The 20,806-nt window shown below is 40.3% G+C and overlaps 1 protein-coding gene across 2 annotated transcripts in view; it reads right to left on the reverse strand.

Moving 5' to 3' along the window:
- FSTL5 (follistatin like 5) overlaps positions 1-20,806 on the reverse strand; it is an 803,249-nt gene that overhangs the window by 248,432 nt on the left and 534,011 nt on the right. For both annotated transcript variants that reach the window (XM_040332604.1, XM_040332598.1), the window contains exon 7: positions 1,604-1,770. In XM_040332604.1, coding sequence (XP_040188538.1) covers positions 1,604-1,770 — 167 coding nt within the window. The remainder of the gene's footprint in view (positions 1-1,603; positions 1,771-20,806) is intronic.

Below are 20,806 nucleotides of genomic sequence, written 5' to 3' on the forward strand. Positions count from 1 at the left end.
AAATAAGCAAAGTGAATGTGTTCAAAATAAAATAAAACAAATGAAAAAATTTAAATGAATTAGGATTACAATTAAATTAAAATAAAACAAATATCAGAATCACAATATCAGAGTCCATCCAAGTGCTCCAAAAAAGTAGTGTATCATCAACCACCTAATCCAATGGTGCAACAGATCTTCCAATGTATGGCCACACAGCACCACTTAGTGAACTGCATACTAATCAGAAGCATAGCCTGCAACATGTGCAGCAACACAAGCCTGATTGCCCAGAAGGGATCACTCATTCCTTGCTGTACAAACCACAATCTTCTGGCAAGTAAAACGTCTTTGTTGTTTCCATACTCCAGGATCAAACATCAGCATCAAAAGATAGATGCCACAACATTTCGGAAGGATGTTCCAACGTCACCACTCTCAGGGATGCACAACTTGGCTGGAGGTGCAGTCATTTTGTGTTAAGAGTGAATAGAGAGAGAGGTATGAGTGGTGCTGCTTAGTGTTGATGTGTAGTATCAATGATTTTTTTCCATAAAAAGTGACTGTGTATTGCCTCTTTAAATGTGCTAAAAGAAATATGTCTTAATCAATTGTGTCACCTAATAAAACATGATGTGACTCTAAAACCAAAATATAAATAAAGAATTCATACACACTGGGGGTTATTTACAAAAGGCAAATCCACTGTGCAAACTACAAGTGCAAAGTGCACTTGAAATTGCACTGAAAGTGCACTTGGAAGTGCAGTCGCTGTAAATCTGAGGGGTAGATCTGAAATGAGGGGAAGCTCTGCTGATTTTATTATCCAATCATGTGCAAGCTAAAATGCTGTTTTTTTATTTTCCTTGAATGTCCCCCTCGGATCTACAGCGACTGCACTTCCAAGTGCATTTTCAGTGCAATTGCATGTGCACTTTGCACTTGTAGTTTGCACTTGTAGTGCAAAGTGGATTTGTCTTTTGTAAATAACCCCCACTGTCTCTTTAGAAGGTGCTGCATGCATCCTGATGATGTCATTCTGACAAAACACACAGGACGGCCTCATCACGTCACCTGGTTTGCGAGTCTTCGGTCTATGGAACACAGGGCATACCGGACACATTCTTTTCTTTAGCTATTGTAATTTGACAGCCAGAAGGCTTCCCCACCATCAGAATACACTCGCCTGCGGCACAGATCAAGCGAAAATTTTCCAACAGGTTGGTTACACAGTTATTCTTGTTGAAAAAAGACACAAGTCCATTTAGTTCAACCAATATGATCTTATGATCAACTTCTGTACAATCACCCTCCCCATAGATGGACCAAAATTTGACCTTTCCCTGCTGAACCAGCTGAATTTTGACCTATGACTGGCTTTAGTCCCTTAATATTACATAAAAACCTTTTTTTAAATTCTGTACCTTCACTTTATTCTCTGGCAGTCTTCATGAACAAGATGTAATGGCATAGAACTTATTTGTATGTACCTATGTTATCACACATTTTATGTTTTCCTTGTTAAAAATAATTATGTGCTAATGAAATTCTGGTAGAATTTACAGTATTTCCTTGCCGTAGAGAAATAAGTTGGATATATAAAGAAATTCCACTTTTAACTTACATTGATGTCCTCCAAGTCCAAGTTGTTTAGAACGACATTGTTGCGTTTCCAGATGATAGGAGGTCTCATATTCCCTTGTATGCCACAGATCAAGACAACGCTTTGCCCAACCGTTACTGTTGTATAACTTACTAACTGGTCTTCTGGAAGGCTCAGCTGAACAATTCCTGTAATAGGAGGAAGTTGCTTAGAATAAAATGATGTATTTGTTTAATCAGTTTAAAACTAATAAAGTTGTATCCTAAACAAATATAGCTTTTTCTACATGGTAATGGAAAGGTCAACATGACATTTCTATCAAAGTGAATGACAATTCCTATCACTAGGAGGATAACATACACATTACATTTAAGAGGGCTACAGAGACACATTTCTTCTAAGCATGACAGATTTTACCTCCAGGAAACTAAATTATTTAAAGGCCAAACTACTATTTCTGCATAATAACAGTGTGCTCTGGGATAACCAACAAACTTGAATATAGATGCAATTCCTAATAGGCAAAAAGTATGTTTATTGATTAAACATTTCATTATACTTTATGGAAGTTTATAAAATGTATGTACATCAGAAAACACAAAAGACAGCTCCTATCAAATTGCATCCCACCAAGTTCAATCTTTTTTATGCAAGTTTAAGACACTATGGCAATTAGAAAATTTGACTTACTGTAATTAGTACTTAAAAAAAATGAGAAAAAAAATGATTAGGTTTAGACTTGTGTCACTGGTTTAGCAGGATGGAAACATTCTATAACCTTAGCATGCCATCCCTCAGACTCAGATTTATGAAGTGTCTGTTTATGAATATGTATTGCAACCATAATGTTAGATTTATCTTATATGTTGTGCTTAAATATCTATTGTGGTTTCGTATAGCTGACTTTAACATCCAAACGTGCACAAAAAAAATCCTGTTTTTTAATCTTTCTTGTGTGTAATTGGGCATTACTTGCAAAGTGAATTCACTAAGCTAGGTGAAAATGCCTTTGAAAAGTAACATTCTCTATTTTTTGATTAAATAAACCTCACTTATTCTAATCTAACTCAACGTTCCATATTTGTTGAGGAAAAATGTTCCCTATTTTGTTCAGATGTGGTAATTTATTACCATGTAAGTTTCCTTACCCAGGATGGCCAGGAGGAAAATTGCAGATAGGTTGAGTGGTGGATAATGGGGGATAATTAGACCATGATGCCGCGCACACATTTTTCGGGATGTAAAAAATGACATTTTTAATTGTCTAGAAAAAACAATGTTTTTTCAACCCGATTATTGTTAAACCGACCTTGCCTACACGCAAACATGAAAAAAAAATGCTCTAGCAAAGCGCGGTGACGTACAACACGTACGATGGCACTATAAAGGGGAAGTTCCATTCGGATGGCGCCACCCTTGGGGCTGCTTTTGCTGATTTCGTGTTAGTAAAAGACGATTCCCGCTTTTCAGTCTGTTACAGCGTGATGAATGTGCTATCTCCATTACGAACGCTAATTTTACCAGAACGAGCGCTCTGAGTATTCACATTTTTTTCACGTAGTTAAAGCCCACACGCGATCATTTTTTACGATGTTAAAAATGACAACGTTAAAAACAATGTGAAAATGTTTTAATGTCCATTTTTTACGTTGTGAAAAATCTTCTGGAGCCCACACACGATCGTTTTTAATGACATAAAAAAAAACGTCATTTTTTACAACACGAAAAACGGTCGTGTGTATGTGGCATTAGAATACAAAAATGGTTAGTGTGTAGAAGACTATGGGGTTTATTTGCTGAAGACAAATAGGGGGTTATTTACAAAAAGGCAAATCAAATTTGCACTACAAGTGCAAACTACAAGTGCAAAGTGTACAACAGTGTTGAGTGCAAATATAAAATACATGTTACCCAATAACAGTAAAGAGATTTGAAAAAGCATCTAAATTATTCTTCAAAAACAAATTTAGCTTACAATGATCACATTGTTTAGTGTTAAATGCAAGCAAACTAATAAGGTCTAAATAACATTTAAAAAAATATATACTATAAGACTATAATGAGAGAGAATGAGAGAGAATGATAACAATTAATTTTGATGTATATGTAATGATGTATATGATGTAAATGTATACACCATTGAAATTATCGCATTATATCTGTGCAAAAAAACTTGTTGATTATGCCAGAAATCAATCAAGTGGTGTCCAGTTCCCTGCACACTAGGCTATCAGGAAGTGCTTTATAAGAGACACCTTCTGCTATATTAAAGAAGTGAGGAGAAGGGGAGGTATTCTGCAGTCCTAACACAATTCCTGTCCTAGAGTGAAAAGGCCATCCCTCCATTATTACACAACAACGAGTGAGAACTATACCCCTAGAACAGAATCTGTGTTAATCAGAAGAGTTGGCTAGGTTGGGAATGCTGCTTCTCTATAGATACAGTATAGTTAGTGGGTGAGAGCTGTCATACTATGATGGCGGATCAACAGGTTAAAATAAAAATGAGGCATAATACAAGTAAAACGAATGCCCTGACCACATTTAAGAGCTGGTAAGCTGCAGTATATTACACTTTTGATCTTGGAATCTAGGGCCTAAAGGGTTTGAGCAGGTATCGCAGGTGTTACATTTGAGTCACTGCAGCAACTCCAAAAGCTGAAAGTTTATGACTAATGCCCTGTACACACAATCGGATATCTGATGGAATCTAAACCGATGGATTTTTTCATCAGATATCCGATGAAGCTGACTTTCATCAGTCTTGCCTACACACCATTGGTTAAAAATTCGATTGTGTCCAACATGGTGACGAAAAACACTACGATGTGCTGAGAAAAATGAAGTTCAATGCTTCCGAGCATGCGTCGACTTGATTCTGAGCATGCATGGATTTTTGACCGATGGATTTCCCCACAGACGATCGTTTTTTTCAATCGGTTTTTTAACCATAAGAAAAATTTAAAACAGTTTCTATTTTTTTCACCGATGGGAAAAAAAACGATGGGGTCCACACACGATCGGTTTGTCCGATGAAAACGGTCCATCGGTCCGTTTTCATTAGACGAACCGATTGTGTGTACAGGGCATAACAGATGTAGCTTGAAGGGTCAAAGTGTGGCACAGGACATATGCAATAGGTAAGGATTTGCGGCTTTGCAGGGCTCACACAGAACACAGCCTGCTTATGGTTCATGGATAGACCAAGCTTCTTGGCCCATTTGCCCACCTAAAACTCCTGGAAGCAGTATTACTATTGCCTTTAAATGCAGTGCAGGCTGCTAGCATCATTGGTTGCCTAGACTATATTGGCCAAACATTGTCACTGGTTGCTAATGCACAGGCAGCAACCTCTATCCTGCTGCCTTCCAGCGTGTTACAGAGCAAACAGGCATCCCAGGTAATGGCATGGATCAAATATCATCTAGACTGTATTTGGTCACTGACACAAGCCAGCTCCCAGCCCTTTGTTTACAGCTTATTTAGCTGTCTCCAACGTAGAGTCAGCTGAGAGAAAGTTTTTTTTTTTCTTTTGGCGGGTCGTTGGGATCGTTGCTCATTGAATGACTAAAGTGGATCTACAATACTGGATGATGCTGTTTATGGATTAAAATCATATGACTTTTTTTTCATTAACCACTTGCCATCGCCGCACCGTCGAAATACGTCCACAAGGTGGCTCTCCTAGGCGAGACCACGTAATATGACGTCCTGCCTATTAGCCGCCACTAGGGGCGCACGCGCGCGCGCCCCCCGCTCACCCCCGACGCCCGTGCGTGTGCCCGGCGGGCGCGATCGCCGCCGGGCACACGCGATCGCTCGGTACAGAGCGGGGAACGGGAGCTGTGTGTGTAAACACACAGCTCTCGTTCCTGTCAGCAGGGGAAATGCTGATTTTCTGTTCATACAATGTATGAACAGAAGATCAGTGTTTCCCCTAGTGAGGCCACCCCCCCCCCCCACAGTAAGAACACACCCAGGCATACTTAACCCCTTCCCCGCCCCCTAGTGTTAACCCCTTCACTGCCAGTGGCATTTTTATAGTAATCTAATGCATTTTTATAGCACTGATCGCTATAAAAATGCCAATGGTCCCAAAAATGTGTCAAAAATGTCCGAAGTGTCCGCCATAATGTCGCAATACCGAAAAAAAAATCGCTGATCGCCGCCATTACTAGTAAAAAAAATATTAATAAAAATGCCATAAAAATACCCCCTATTTTGTAAACGCTATAACTTTTGCGCAAACCAATCAATAAACGCTTATTGCGATTTTTTTTTATGAAAAATATGTAGAAGAATACGTATCGGCCTAAACTGAGGAAACAAAATGTTTTTTATATATTTTTGGGGGATATTTATTACAGCAAAAAGTAAAAAATATTCATTTTTTTCAAAATTGTCGTTCTATTTTTGTTTATAGCGCAAAAAATAAAAAACGCAGAGGTGATCAAATACCACCAAAAGAAAGCTCTATTTGTGGGAAAAAAAGGACGCCAATTTTGTTTGGGAGCCACGTCGCACGACCGCGCAATTGTGTGTTAAATCGACGCAGTCCCGAATCGCAAAAAGTACTCTGGTCTTTGGGCAGCAATATGGTCCGGGGGGTAAGTGGTTAAAGATCTTCATCATTGTGTTGTGTGTTTATTTGAATTTTTATTTTATTTTTCTGATGAATGAGTAACTAGCAGTACTATGTATCCCTTACTCATTTTAATTCATATTATCTTAAATGGGACTTCCAGGTTCGTATGCCCTTCCCCCCACACACCCCAACATCCACCAGGCTAGTGATGTTGGGTATAGGCCTTTAACATAAGGGTAAGGTATTTTGGTAGGGGTGTTCCTCCTGTCAAGCTATCTTAAGGGCATATGACCTGCTATGATTTAGGAAGAAGGAGGAGGCTGCATGTTTATTTTCCCATCACTTTCATGGCCATCCAGCCAGCATGCTCTTCTTTTTCTTCTGCTGTTCTTGTGTTTTTTCCTTGTATTTTTTCATGGGGCCCTATATAAAATCCATAACTGACCCTCATCAAAAAACAAAAAAACAATACCAGGTCTTTATCCTTGATTAGAGTCAGGTAAGGAAGTTTAGGGGGACCCCAGACAAGCAATGGCATAGGATCCCTTCAAAATCTCTACTAACCTGGAAAAGGGAGGTAGCGAGAGTGTGCTCCCCTTCCTGAACCATATCCAAACACCGTAGCAAAATCACATAGTAAATAACAATCCAAACAATCACAAAGTAAATAAACACACTGACACCATTCCATTATTCTTTAACAAAAAAGTCCTACAATGTAAATCTATCTTAAATCATGCAATCCAGCGATGCAGATGTCATTCATGATGAATTGATGCCTGCTGATGAATGCCCACCAACTGACACATTGAGGTTGATTTACTAAAGACAAATAAACTGTGCACTGTAAGCGCAGTTGCTCTAGATCTAGAGGGGAAGCTCTGCTGATTTCTATTGTCCAATCATGTGCAAGCAATGTTTGCTGTTTTTTTTTCTTGCATGTGATTGAGTATTATTTGCAAAGTGAAGTTTTACCTAATTTATTAACTGCTTGCCGACCAGCCGCCGCAGTTTTACGGCGGCAGGTCGGCTCTGCTGGGTGAGAGCACGTAGCTCTACGTCATCTCTCCCAGCAGCCAATAGGGGCATGCGCCCCCGCTCGCTCCTGACTCCAGCGCGCGTGCCCGGCAGTTGCGATCACCGCCGGGCACCCGCGATCGCTCTTTACAGAGCGAGAACCAGGAGCTGTGTGTGTAAACACACAGCTCCTGGTCCTGTCAGGGGAGAAATGCATGAACAGCGATCAGTCATTTCCAATAGTGAGTCCACCCCCCCTACAGTTAGAACACACCCAGGGAACATACTTAACCCCTTCCCCGCCCCCTAGTGTTAAACCCTTCCCTGCCAGTGGCATTTTTATAGTAATCAATGCATTTTTATAGCACTGATCGCTATAAAAATGCCAATGGTCCCAAAAATGTGTCAAAAGTGTCCGAAGTGTCCACCATAATGTCGCAGTACCGAAAAAAAATCGCTGATCGCCACCATTACTAGTAGAATAAAAATATTAATAAAAATGCCATAAAACTACCCCCTATTTTGTAAACGCTATAACTTTTGCGCAAACCAATCAATAAACGCTTATTGCGATTTTTTTATGAAAAATATGTAGAAGAATACGTATCGGCCTAAACTGAGGAAAAAAGCTGTTTTTTTATATATTTTTGGGGGATATTTAATATGGTAAAAAGCAAAAAATATTCATTTTTTTCTAAATTGTCGATCTATTTTTGTTTATAGCGCAAAAACTAAAAACCGCAGAGGTGATCAAATACCACCAAAAGAAAGCTCTATTTGTGGAAAAAAAAGGACGCCAATTTTGTTTGGGAGCCACGTCGCACAACCGCGCAATTGTCAGTTAAAGCGACGCAGTGCCGAATCGCAAAAAGTGCTCTGGTCTTTGACCAGCAATATGGTCCGGGGCTTAAGTGGTTAAGCTATGGTGCAAGTGTACAGTATATTAGCCTTTACTAAATCAAACCCGTTTGCTCCTTCTGACCCTCCACCTGACTGGGTGATGTCACTGATCAAATATACACATAAAGGGGTTGATTTACTAAACGTGGAGAGTAAAAAAAACTGGTGCAACTGTGCATGGTATCCAACCAGCTTCTAACTTCAGCCTGTTCAATTAAGCTTTGACATAAAAAAAACCTGCAAATTGATTGATTTATATGCATAGTTGCACCAGATTTTGCACTCTCCAGTTTTAATAAACCCCAAAACACCATATAAATGAATAGACAAGGTTCATGTCTGGTTTCACAAATGTCTAAAATATATTTTTTAATGTATTTTTTTTGTAAAATTATTTTTATTGAATTTTTCAAGACACATATACAATAACAGGCCACAAACGCGACCAACAGTTACCGGTCAAAACACAGGGATCGGTGTACAAAACAAAACACAACCAAAAGAAAAGGGGAAGGAGGGAAAGGGAAGAAGGGAAAAAAAGGGGGGGGAAGAGATGAGGGGGGGGGAAAATGCTTGCAGTAGACATAGTCAACATTGGTCGAATGGAATGAGATGGACCGTAATTAAATGAAGTCCAAGCATGACTGGTCCCCCCTATACAATACAAATAAAACCTTTTTGCCGACTCCCGACCCCAGTGCTGAGCTAAGAGACAGGTGTTCTCACTCCCTCCCAAAGGACCCAACCACAATATAATAGACAACAACTAGTACCCCTTCCAAAATGCACAATTAACATGAGACATGCCGTGCAGTGTTCCATCATCCCCTCCAAAGATTTCCCTGACCCTCTCAGCTGTCGGACCACATATACCTCCACCAAACTAGCTTAATCTGACACCGTATCCACGGAGGCCATCCAGCCCCCCCATACCTTATCAAACTTGGTCAATGCCCCTCTATTCAAGTATGTTGCCTTATAGAATGGGATGGATTTGTTGACTAACACCTTCCAAGCTGTCACCGTTGGGGCTGAGGAGCTTTTCCATGAAAGGATGATTATTTTCTTGGCATAAAAAAGCAAAAGAATAAGAAGAGTCCTTATAGCCCTGGTCGTAGCCAGGGGTTCAACTAGCTGCAGCAAACACACCTCTACAGTCATGGGGATTGAGATAGAAGTGACCGACCTAATGCAATCCACCACCGCCTGCCAGTATGCCCTGACCTGGGGGCAATCCCAAAAGACAGGGCATGGAGCACCGCCAGCAAGCAGATCCCTGACCTCCGAACATTCTGGCCAGTCTGGCCGGGGTCAGGTATATCCTATGCAAAAACTTGTAATGTATAAGTCTGTCCCTAGTGGAAACCAGGGCCTGGAATGCCGCCCCCCAGACTAATGTATTTTTTTTAATAATCACTAGGACTACAAAATATAATATACACTTTTAGAGAAATATGAATACTGTAATATGAGAAATAGGACAAACATTTTTAGTATTTTTTTTTTTCTCATTTAGAATGTATGTAATCTCCTAGATTATATTTGACATTATAATTAGTACAATAGCGAACATAGATACACTAGAATTAATGAAACTCTCTATAGAATATAACAAAGTAATTAAATCTGTTTAAAATAGATTTAATAAATGTATGCAGAACAAGCACACAGTTATTGCAGTCTTGCAATCACCAGTTCATCATTTAGAAGATTTTTTTTTTTTTAATCCACTGTTTTTTTTAATCTACCAATTTACAGAGTATATTTATTTTACAACATATAATGTTACATTTAATTGAAATTCATTGCAAGGGTTAAAATAAAAATATAATCAAAATCTGCTGTTTGTAGAGGAAAATAAATTAGGTGTATATTAATTTTCACTGTCTCATCTAAGGCAGATAAAACATTTGTAAATGAATGCATGTTCATTTAGGATTAGCAATCTTCTGTATCGTTATTAAGTCCGCAAATGAGAAATTCTTTATAGCTTCAGCCTCTATAAAAGCAGTGGTGGCATAAGCATTAACATGCATCAAAATGTCTTTATTTGTACATACAGGGATCAGATAGATTCTGGTGTTGGTGTGATTGCATTAGATCTGCATTGCTCCTTTTTTCATTCATGCACCTTAACTAATGTGGAAATCCTCGCAAGGCACCCTATGAAGGGTAATATTGTGACGCGAGTTTCACAACTCGCATTCGGCGCTCTATAAGTATTTATTCCAATCCAATCCAATCCAAGATGCATCTGATCTTCCTGTCACAATAAAATGGAGGTGGAAATTTCCATCCAGCTTTATGGGCCTGGCACCCGCTGTATTTCCTTCATATGCATGAATGACAGTCATGTATTGTGTTACAATCATAGCAATGCCAAACTGTGAACATTGGTACATAAGCATCTGCTATGTATTTTTGGGGGGAATGCCATTTTTTTCAAAACCGTCATTGGTTGTCAGGGTACATCATAGCAACTAAGGATTTTTTTTATTTTAAGCACTTTAAACAGAGCTGTACTCAACTAAATTATATTTTTACTACGTTTTTTTGCATTGAAAATGGCAAAGCTTTTCAGCAGCAAAGAACTGCTTGGGGATTACTGGAGACACCACTAGACAGCATACAGATATGCTTCACACTCTCTCTGTTGAGGTGAAAACTCTTCAATCCAGAGTAGAGGGCACTGAGAAAAGAAATGGGTGCAGTAATCTTTGCACCTTGATGCTCCCGGATGGAGCTCTTTTTCTCAAAAAAAAAAATGCAGTGTACCCACCGCATGCTACCCTGACATGGTTTGCTCCTCAACATATACTTTCTTTCTGAAATTGCTGAGTTTTTATGACTGAGTTCCTATACTTGGAGAAGCCAGACATAAAGTTGAACTGCAGTAGATAAAACTGATGATGATCCCCCGATTATTCCTTGAAAACCCAGAATCAACACTGCTCTTTTTGAAGCAGTCAAAGTCAGACCCTGTGCTAAAAACATAGAATATACTGTAGCATGTTGTTTCTAGACAAGTTTCGGGGTCCAACATGGAAAGAAAGCCCTCTTTTTACTAACTCTGAAGCTGTTGCCACATGACTAGATTCAGCAGGTTACATATAATCCTGTGTCACTACATTCTGATCTGCTCTCTAAGTAGATAACTTTCAACATTACTTGCCTACTGGGCACTTTTACCCCCTTCCTGACCAGGCCAGTTTTCAGCTTTCAGCACTGTCACACTTTGAATGACAAATACGTGATCACGCAACTCTGTGCCCAAACACATTTTTTATAATTTTTTGGAGACACAGAGCTTTTTTTCATTGATGTGTGCTGATAAGGCTGAACTGATGGGCACTGATGAGATGGCACTGATGCGCACTGAGGACATAACACCGAAAGGCAATGATGAGGTGGCACTGGTGGGGAGGTACTAATATGCAGCACTGATAGGCAATGATTGGTGGCACAGATAGGTGGCACTGATTGGCGGCAATGATGGGCACTGATGGGCGGCACTGATGAGCAGGCACTTATGGGCACTGAAACCAGCACTGACTGTCTGCGCTGATGGGCACTGATCAGCCTCACTACTGGTCACTGTGGGGGCTGCTCTGATAATCAGGGCACTGTGCCCTGATTATCTGTGCAGATCTCCAGTGTGAGGAAATGCAACTAATCGTCTCTCCTCACACGCTGTCAGTGTAAGGAAAAGAATGCAGATAACCGGCATTTGCTTGTTCATGTGATCAGCTGTGATTGGACACAGTTGATCACATGGGAAAAGTGCCTTGTCATTGGCTCTTTACCAAGATTGGTGATGCACCGTGTCCCAGGGACAAAGCTCACAAACGACTGCCTAGCTGCGCCCCCCCCCCACCTGGACGTGCAAGCGTGGCAAGAGTTGGACGACATTATATGACATATGGACGACATTATATAACATATGTCCCAGAAAGAGAAAGCTACTGCTCACCCGTAAATTGACATTACGGACAGGATGTGGTTAATATTGCTTCAGGCATACTATTTTCATCTGTCTCCCTTATGCCCCTAATCGAACTGCAGATGAACAGGATTTCCTGCATTATCAGCACAGAAAACCCAAGAATCACTCCTGCCCTGTTTGGAAATGCACCCTTAAGCATGACTTTTTTTTTTCCCCACTTCAGACTCCACCAAAAACTAGAGACTTGCTCATGTTTTTTTGCTTCAATCGTCTCTTATAACGATTTCACATCATTTGTGGGTTTTCCTTTATGCTTTCTTTTTTTTTTCTTCAGTTTTAAAAATCAAGTGACCTTTGTAAATCCAGTATTGGCCACCATATACATGTCTTTCCATACATTATTCCCACAACCTCCTCCATATGTCCCTCCCCCCTCCCCCCTCATGACTCCAGATCTCCTTATTTTGACAGTTTTGCCTTTCTTCCTGTTTATCCTCTTATCTCATTCCCCTCAAATTTTCCGCATAGCTCCAGTTTTTTTTTAATATCTCCAGTTTTTCCATTTATCTTTAAAACAATTTTTTCCTCTTCAACACTATCCTTCAGCTCCTCCATCCTGTATTTTTCCTCCACTGTCATCGCTGTCTTAAGAGCCAACACTCTCACCGGAAGTAAAAAGGTCACTATGATCTCTGACTTCACATAGCATCCACCCGCACAGCGCATGCGCATAGGTGGAACGCACGCGTAGAGCGCGCGACGCACATACACTGTGCGCTCCAAACGTGTGGTCCACGAGTGTATTCTGCACGTGCTCCGTGCGTCCCTTGCACGTCTGTGCATTGCACGCTCTACGCGTGCATTCCACCTATGCGCATGCGCTGTGCGGGTGGATGCTATGTGCGTGCGCACATTACCAGGGGCGTGCGGACCCGAGGTGAAGTCAGAGATCATAGTGACCTTTTTACTTCCGGTGAGAGCTTTGGCTCTTAAGACAGTGTCCATGTCAGACGCTGCCTTGAAGAGAAGGAGACACAAGTTTGTATTCAGCTGTCTGTTAGCATATATATTGTGCACTGTATTGGATGGTATATCCTTCATTTTGGAAACTTAATACCAGCTTTATTATTCCCAGGTAAGTATCCCTCTTCTCCCTTATACTCGCACAGCTTTGTAACTCAACTTGGAATCCATGAGTGTATGGGGGTTTTATTGCTATTGCCATCTCATTAATATCTTGTTTTATTGAACCTGCTGTGCTATTTGTAGTATAATTAAAATTCCACTGACTAGTATTTGTTCAGTGGACAGGGAGATTATAAATAATGAGTTATAAACAATGGGTTAACATGAGAGGTTGTTATGTGGAGCAGCGTACTGAGGGAATATCTGGTATATGATTATATATATATATATATATATATATATATATATATATATATATATATATATATATATATATATTATATACCCTTTATATCTTATATCTCTCTGATTGATTGTATGGTATTTTTTCTATCTGTTATCCATTCACCTGCTGCTCCATATTAGTTCTCTCTTTATTCCCTTCCTTATTTATTTATTTATTTATTTATTTATTTATTTACTTACCTTACCATATCCCAGTGCACTTGTTTATACCCAAATATGGGAACTGGGTTATGCACTATATTGGTCTACTTTTTGGCACTTATTAAGTTGGCTAAATAGGTCCCCGGCCATTTATACCTCTGCATGTAGGTTAAATTAATCTAGCTGTATCTATCTCACTATGGTTATCATGTGTAGACATATACACTTTACCTTATTATCTTGTATTTTAATAATTTACAGATGCTTGTCTGGCTGCCGGGTTCTCCAAATGCTCTAATATCTGCACATCTTCTGACCTAGTGGACCTGACTACCACTGGTCAGTGTCTTGGCAGCTTGTTCCTCTCGCCAGTAGGACCCCTGGGTTGCGTTTTGGTACACTTGACTCGGTAATTAGCAGATTTGTTAAGCACACAGTAATCTCTCTTTTTTACTGATATGAATATGTAATGTGCTATGTTATATTATATGTTGTGTATTAATGGCGCATTTTTTATGTCATACACAGACTACACTATTCAAAAGAAATGTTTCAAGGCCCTGACGAAGCACCTTTGTGCGAAACTTGTTGGCTACCTGAATACTGTCATATACCCTGCTTTTGTACTGTGGTCCATGTTAATCGTTGGAAATTGTTTTTAACAATTATTATTAAATTTTGATATATTTTCATAAAACAATATGTGTTTAGTGTGTTTGCCTTTTTATAGCATTTGACACCTCTCACATAAAAAATCCCCAAATTTGGGGGAGTTTCTCTCCCAATTGTTCTTTTTTCTTTTTATTGTACTTAACCACGGGATTGTGAGATATTGTCATTTGTATCTGGAAACAATCCCACCATCCCTATTTTTTATATCTTGTAGAGGGTCGCCGGCTGAAGAAAAACAATATTGGGGTTATGGCATATTGCTGCAGTCATAATTCCAATATTCCACTTGACGACCAGGACATCATTTGTCTATGGTCCAGTTGGCAAATGGCTAAAACTTGTCTCCTTTGTTAATTATTTTCTGCTGCCCACACCAGCAGTGTGTGTCCAGGTGTAATGGTTTGGACATCTGAAAAATGCAGTATACAACCCAGTGCTGACATGTCACTGTGCTGATCAATGAGAATCTCACTGAGGAGCCATCCCAGCTTCCTGGAGGAGATACGAGTTCAGAAGAGCACCACTTTCAAATGCTTAGACTGCTACATCATGTGCGCAGTGAAAGATAATCATCCAAGGAGGTAAGTGGATAGGGAACTGGGGATGTTTTGAGGGTGCTGTGAGTTTGTTCACTATTTTATGTTTTGGGAAAAGGTTAAGTAAACCTTTAACATTCTTTCCTGGAAAACACAAGGCCTTAATTCTAAACTGAAAAATGTTGCTAGTTTTCACTTTTATCCTAAATCATATATGTCTCATATTGGTCTTCCAGGAAACACATCTATATGACAGTAACATCCTAGGCATTAAGAAGATTGTTAGCCATTTCACACACTTCACCCACGCTAGAGGGAACCCCAAGTTCCAACACCTAAATGTGCCATCAGACACACATATATGGTCTAGAATAGGCATTAACATGCTTGTGCTTGATACAAACTTTTAAGCAGGTGGACAATGCGTTTATGGCCTCCCTGAAGGGATAGTCTTCTGATATGGTCCAACATGTGATCAGATCTCAATTCTCACTACTACCTTCCCTCCAACAATATCTACTGAAAACCTGGTTGATGCCCTTCTTATGACTACATGTTCCAAATCAATACCCTATTCCATAAATAGAAAAGTGACATTTCTACTCTTACAGATGACGATTGGGAAGTTGGCATGGCACAGTATACCAAATTGATTATCTCTGCTAAATAACCATTTGAAAATGTTACATACAAATTTCTATACCCCCTTAGACTGCATTGTATCAACCCCACTATCTCCCTTACTTGTAACCAATGCTAAACAAACAAAAGAACTTTGTATCGCATGGTTTGAGGCTGTCCTTGAATCATTAATTATGTCTGGCTGGTGGTAGCTAGATCAACAGCAGTATTAGGTTTAATCTTTTCATTACATATACTGGTTTTCTTACTGGAAATTCAAGTTCATGTTAAACACATCCCTTCCTAAGCAACTCCTTTATCCCCCCCCCCCCCCCAATGGTGTACTACTATTCAAAATGTGCTTCAGATATACCAATTGACATATAAAAGTATTGTCTGCCCTGCTACTTATGAAGGAATTTGGTCCACATTGATAAACTCTATTGCTAACTAATCCCCCTTCCTTACCCTCATTCACTCTCTACCCCTTAGTTACTGTCCTTGCAGCATATTATGTACTATCAGAGAGTGACCACCATTTTGTTTCCAATCAGTATCTTTTTCTATTTCAGACCACTTTCTTGTTCCTGATTATGACACCAAATATACCGTATTTGCCGTTGTATAAGGCGACCAGGTGTATAAGACGACCCCCTAATTTTACAGTTTTTTAAGATTTTTTTGCTTGTACTCGCCGTATAAGATGACCCCCCCCCCCCCCTTCCGAGGCTTCCGACGCTTCATATTTCCTCCTTCTGGAGCCATATTCTTCTTCCTTCTTGCTGGAGCTGGAGCCAATCATGGCGAGCGATGTATTCTATTAATGAATACAAAGCCTGCTTGGATTGGCAGCAGCTGTAACATCATCAGCCCGCGCCTTTCTGACACTCAAAGCAAATCCGAGCAGGCTACTATATGTAGCCTGCTCGGATTGGCAGAGGTTGTTACTCCAATCCAAGCAGGCTCTGTATTCATTTAAATACATCGCTCACCGGGATTGGCTAAGCGGTATATACTGTATGTAGCCGAAGCTACATACAATATTACCGCACATTCAGCAGGCATCCAAGCAGCTGACCCGGCGTATAAGACGACCCCTGCTTTTTGGACAGTTTTTTTAAGTGTAAAAGGTAGTCTTATACGCCAAAAAATACTGTATCTTCCTAAAATGTTTTTGGGACAGTCTTGGTTATTATTTGTTCACTTATGTCCACCTATGCTGTTCTGAATGTGATGCTTATGTTTTAATTCCATAAACCTTAAACAAAGTTTAATGCCTCGTACACACGGCCGGACTTCCCGAGAAAAAAAGTCAGGCTTTTTTTCTCGGAAAGTCCAGCCGTGTGTAGCCTCCATCTGCCTTTTTTTGTCGGAAGTCCAACTGACCTTAGATAGAGAATCTGTTCTCTTTCTTTCTGTCGGACTTCCGATGGACTCACGGCAGACTTTTGCATGGTCAAAAGTCAGACCGTGTGTACGAGGCATTACTGTCAAAAATGATTATAGCTCACCTTCATTTTAAACAAATCTATAATGTATAGCAAACAATTCATATGGTCACTGGAATCCTGCATAATTTAGCAAAATACAAAGTTGGAAACTGGGCTTGTATATTATTGGTTGTGTAAACTGTACATAATAATGTGGACATATAGTTATCTAAAATAAACTAAAAAAAAATCTGGGGTGCTTTATCATGTGTTTAATTTTAAACTACAGAAATCATTTCTTCCTACTTGTCAGCAGTGAATACACACTCGAATAATAATAATAGTATAAATATTAGTATTAATCTTCAAGCCAAGAGTGCACTAAAGCAATGAGTAAACAAACAAACCTAATACAAGAGTAATTGAAGTTTTAATCATCATTCTAACCATGTACAGCCTAGCATGACATCCAGCAAATCTAGAAATAGACTGTATTTTTTTAGAGAGCCAGTGTAGAGCGGAGAGCTAAGACAGAGATAGATGGGTTTGGTCTGGGGTCTATTTTGTCAGAGTGGTTTCAATGTTATGAACAAGCTGCAGGCAGTATAACTTAGGCCTTGTACTCACGGCAGGACATGTCCGATGAAAACGGTCTGCAGACCGTTTCCATCGGACATGTCTGGCCGGGGACTGCCCGGGGACTTCTGTTCGATGGCTATACACACCATCGAACAGAAGCCCGCGCGTAAACATTACGCGGGGCGTGTCCGCGGTGTCGCCGCGTCGATGACGCGGTGTCGCCGCGACAATGACGCGGCGACGTGGGCGGGCCGCCTTAAAAATGCTTCCACGCATGCGTCGAAGTCATTCGACGCATGCGAGGGATGCGGGCGGCAGGACATGTACGGTAGGTCTGTACAGACGACCGTACATGTCCGGGCGGACAGGTTTCCAGCGGACTGTTTTAAAACAAGTCCGGGAAACAGTTGTCCGCTGGAAACCTGTCCGATCCGTCCCAAAATGGTCCGCTCGGGCCAACACACGGCCAAACATGTCTGCTGAAACTGGTCTGCGGACCAGTTTCAGCAGACATGTTTGGTCGTGAGTACGGGGCCTAAGTGTAGTAAACTGAAGATCCAGTTATGAAATAATGCAGTAAAGTTCACGTTAGCAAAAAATTAAAAAAACTAACAGTTTCACTTTTATGTATTTATGAAGCAAAATCCACAACATGGAATCTTCATAACTTTTAATATCTGTTGAAAACATATACATACATGTATATACAGTATATGCAATATATATCAATATAGGAAGGCCAGTATGATGGCCTGAAATTATGGGAGGAGCCCAGGGGTATTTAAAAAGACCACCCACAATGGTGTTTGTCAGTTCCAGTGCACGGTATTACTAACAGCTCACTGCATGTTCGTGAGTCTGTGTTTTCGAATTCCAGGGTGTTGCAGTTCCCCATCCGTAGGTTTTCATTGATTTTTTCATGCTCTTTGTCGCAGGTAGAATTCGTAATTATCTTTTTCTACACAATGGGCAGCGTCATCGGAAAGTGCCCCCCAATTGTGATGCAACCACAATAAGCCTTTCAAATAATTTCAGGCCACCATACTGGCCTTCCTATACTTATGGGGGGCTGCAGCCCGGTATTCTAGGTAGGAATGTTGCGATCTGTTTATTGACGTATGTTCGGCCTGCTAACGCTTGCACTGCCAGCAAGATTGACGTTGAGCGGCCTTGTCTGCATAGGTGAAGGGTCGCCCTTCGAAAACAGAGTGTAGTGCACACCTGGGGGCTCTGGTTCACAGGTTTGTGCCGAGCACAGATGAACACCTGAGCTATCAGTTACCTGACCAGTCACCTCCTAGCTCACCTCGGTTGCCATGCACTCTTTTGAGTTTTCAAAATTTACATTCAACAGCATTCGTACGCAAATCGGATTTGTTCAATATGCCTGTCATTCCTTTTCCTGTCCTCTTTTTTTCTCCTTTGTTTCCATGTTTACCAACCCAATACATCTGTCCCCTCCTGCCTTTACAACTTATCTTAACATATGCATTTCCCCTCTCCATGCCTTTTAGCTGAAGCCATGTCGCAGGCCGACAGCAAAGACTTTGCCTCTACCCCACCGTCACCCTCCGTGGGTTCAGAAAGCAGCAGCAATCAATCTCCCAGATCTTGGACCATCTTCAAGGTCACAGAAGAGCTGTGGCACAGAGGTATTTCCTACCCTGCCACAGCGTGGAAAGCCAAGCTTTTTAGGCTGCTATTCCCACCGCCAGCGGCAGCCCAACCAGACACCCAGGCATCTCTGCTATTGCTCAACTCCACTCCGTGGTGACTACTAGGGATGAGCCAAACACCCCCCCCATTCGGTTCACACCAGAACCTGCGAACAGACCAAAAGTTTGTGTGAACTTTAGAACCCCATTAAAGTCTATGGGACTCGAACGTTTGAAATCTAAAGTGCTCATTTTAAAGGCTAATATGTTATTGTCTTAAAACGTGTTTGGGGACCCGGGTCCTGCTCCTGGGGACATGTATCAATGCAAAAAATAAAAAAAGTTTTAAAAGTGGCAGTTTTTTCAGGAGCAGTGATTTTAAATGACATTTTATTCTTCAGAAATGATACTTTGTGCAGGGACAGTTCTAAGCACGGGAAACAAGCGCTGCTTTACAGGCATACTTTACACACACCCTAGGTACGAAATTTAAAGGAATATTTCACTTTTATTGTTTCACTTTATGCATTATTAAAATCACTGCTCCCGAAAAAATGGCAATTTTTTTAAAACTTTTTTTTTGCATTGATACATGTCCCCTGGGGCAGGGCCCAGGTCCCCAAACACTTTTTATGACAATAACTTGCAAAAAGCATTTAAAATTAGCACTTTAGATTTCTCCCATTTTTCCAGGGTGTTCTGCGGCTTTTTTAAATTTGCCCCGAACACCCCAAACTGAACTGACTCAAACTCAAAGCTCATCCCTAGTGACTACGCTGTCCACTGCAGTCATCGACATCTAGGCCAGAGTGGGAGCACTGGAGGTACACCCTGATGCGGCCCTGCCAGACTCGGTCACCATCGCTGTCCAAATTAGACATGTGTGGTTCGTTTCGTTCCGAATTAATATTAGGACATATTTTTCATTATTTGGAGATTCGGAAATGTCCGAATTACAATATAAACAAACTTTACCGAATGCTCTGAATAACGTGATGAAATTAGTCCGAATTTCATAAATTCGGACTGAAATTCAAATCAAATTTTACATTGAAATCCAGTCGAATTATCACTACACATATTGCTGAATACAAAGCCTGTGGGGGTTATTTCCGAAAGGCAAATCCACTTTGCACTACAAATGCAAACTACACTTGAAATTGCACTGAAAGTGCACTTGCAAGTGCAGTCGCTGTAGATCCGAGGGGGACATGCAATAAAAAAAAAAAAACATTTTAGCTTGTACATGATTGGATGATAAAATCAGCAGAGCTTCCTCTCATTTCAGATCTACCCCTAAAATGTACAACGACTGCACTTCCAAGTGCACTTTTAGTGCAATTTCAAGTGCACTTTGCACTTTTAGTTTGCACTTGTAGTGCAAAGTGGATTTGCTATTTGTAAATAACCCCCCGGTGTGTATGTTATTAGAATATCATTTCAAAATATTTTCTGTTTTTGTAAGCCAAAGATGATTTAAAGAGTCATTGTAATCATTTGATGAAGATTTTTCCTTTGTTTACTTTGCTGCATTTGAATTGAAAACAATATAACACTTTTGTTTCGACCGATTCGAAAATGTATCGATTTGATCATTTTGAATTGAAAAAATTGCTAAACTCAAAGACAATTCAAAAATTCCGAATATGAATTCCCGAAAAACAAATTGAACGAATCAACTGAATTTAACTAAACAAAATAACTAGATTAACGA

Source organism: Rana temporaria, chromosome 1 (assembly GCF_905171775.1).
Source record: "Rana temporaria chromosome 1, aRanTem1.1, whole genome shotgun sequence".
In the NCBI taxonomy this organism is placed as follows: Eukaryota; Metazoa; Chordata; class Amphibia; order Anura; family Ranidae; genus Rana; species Rana temporaria.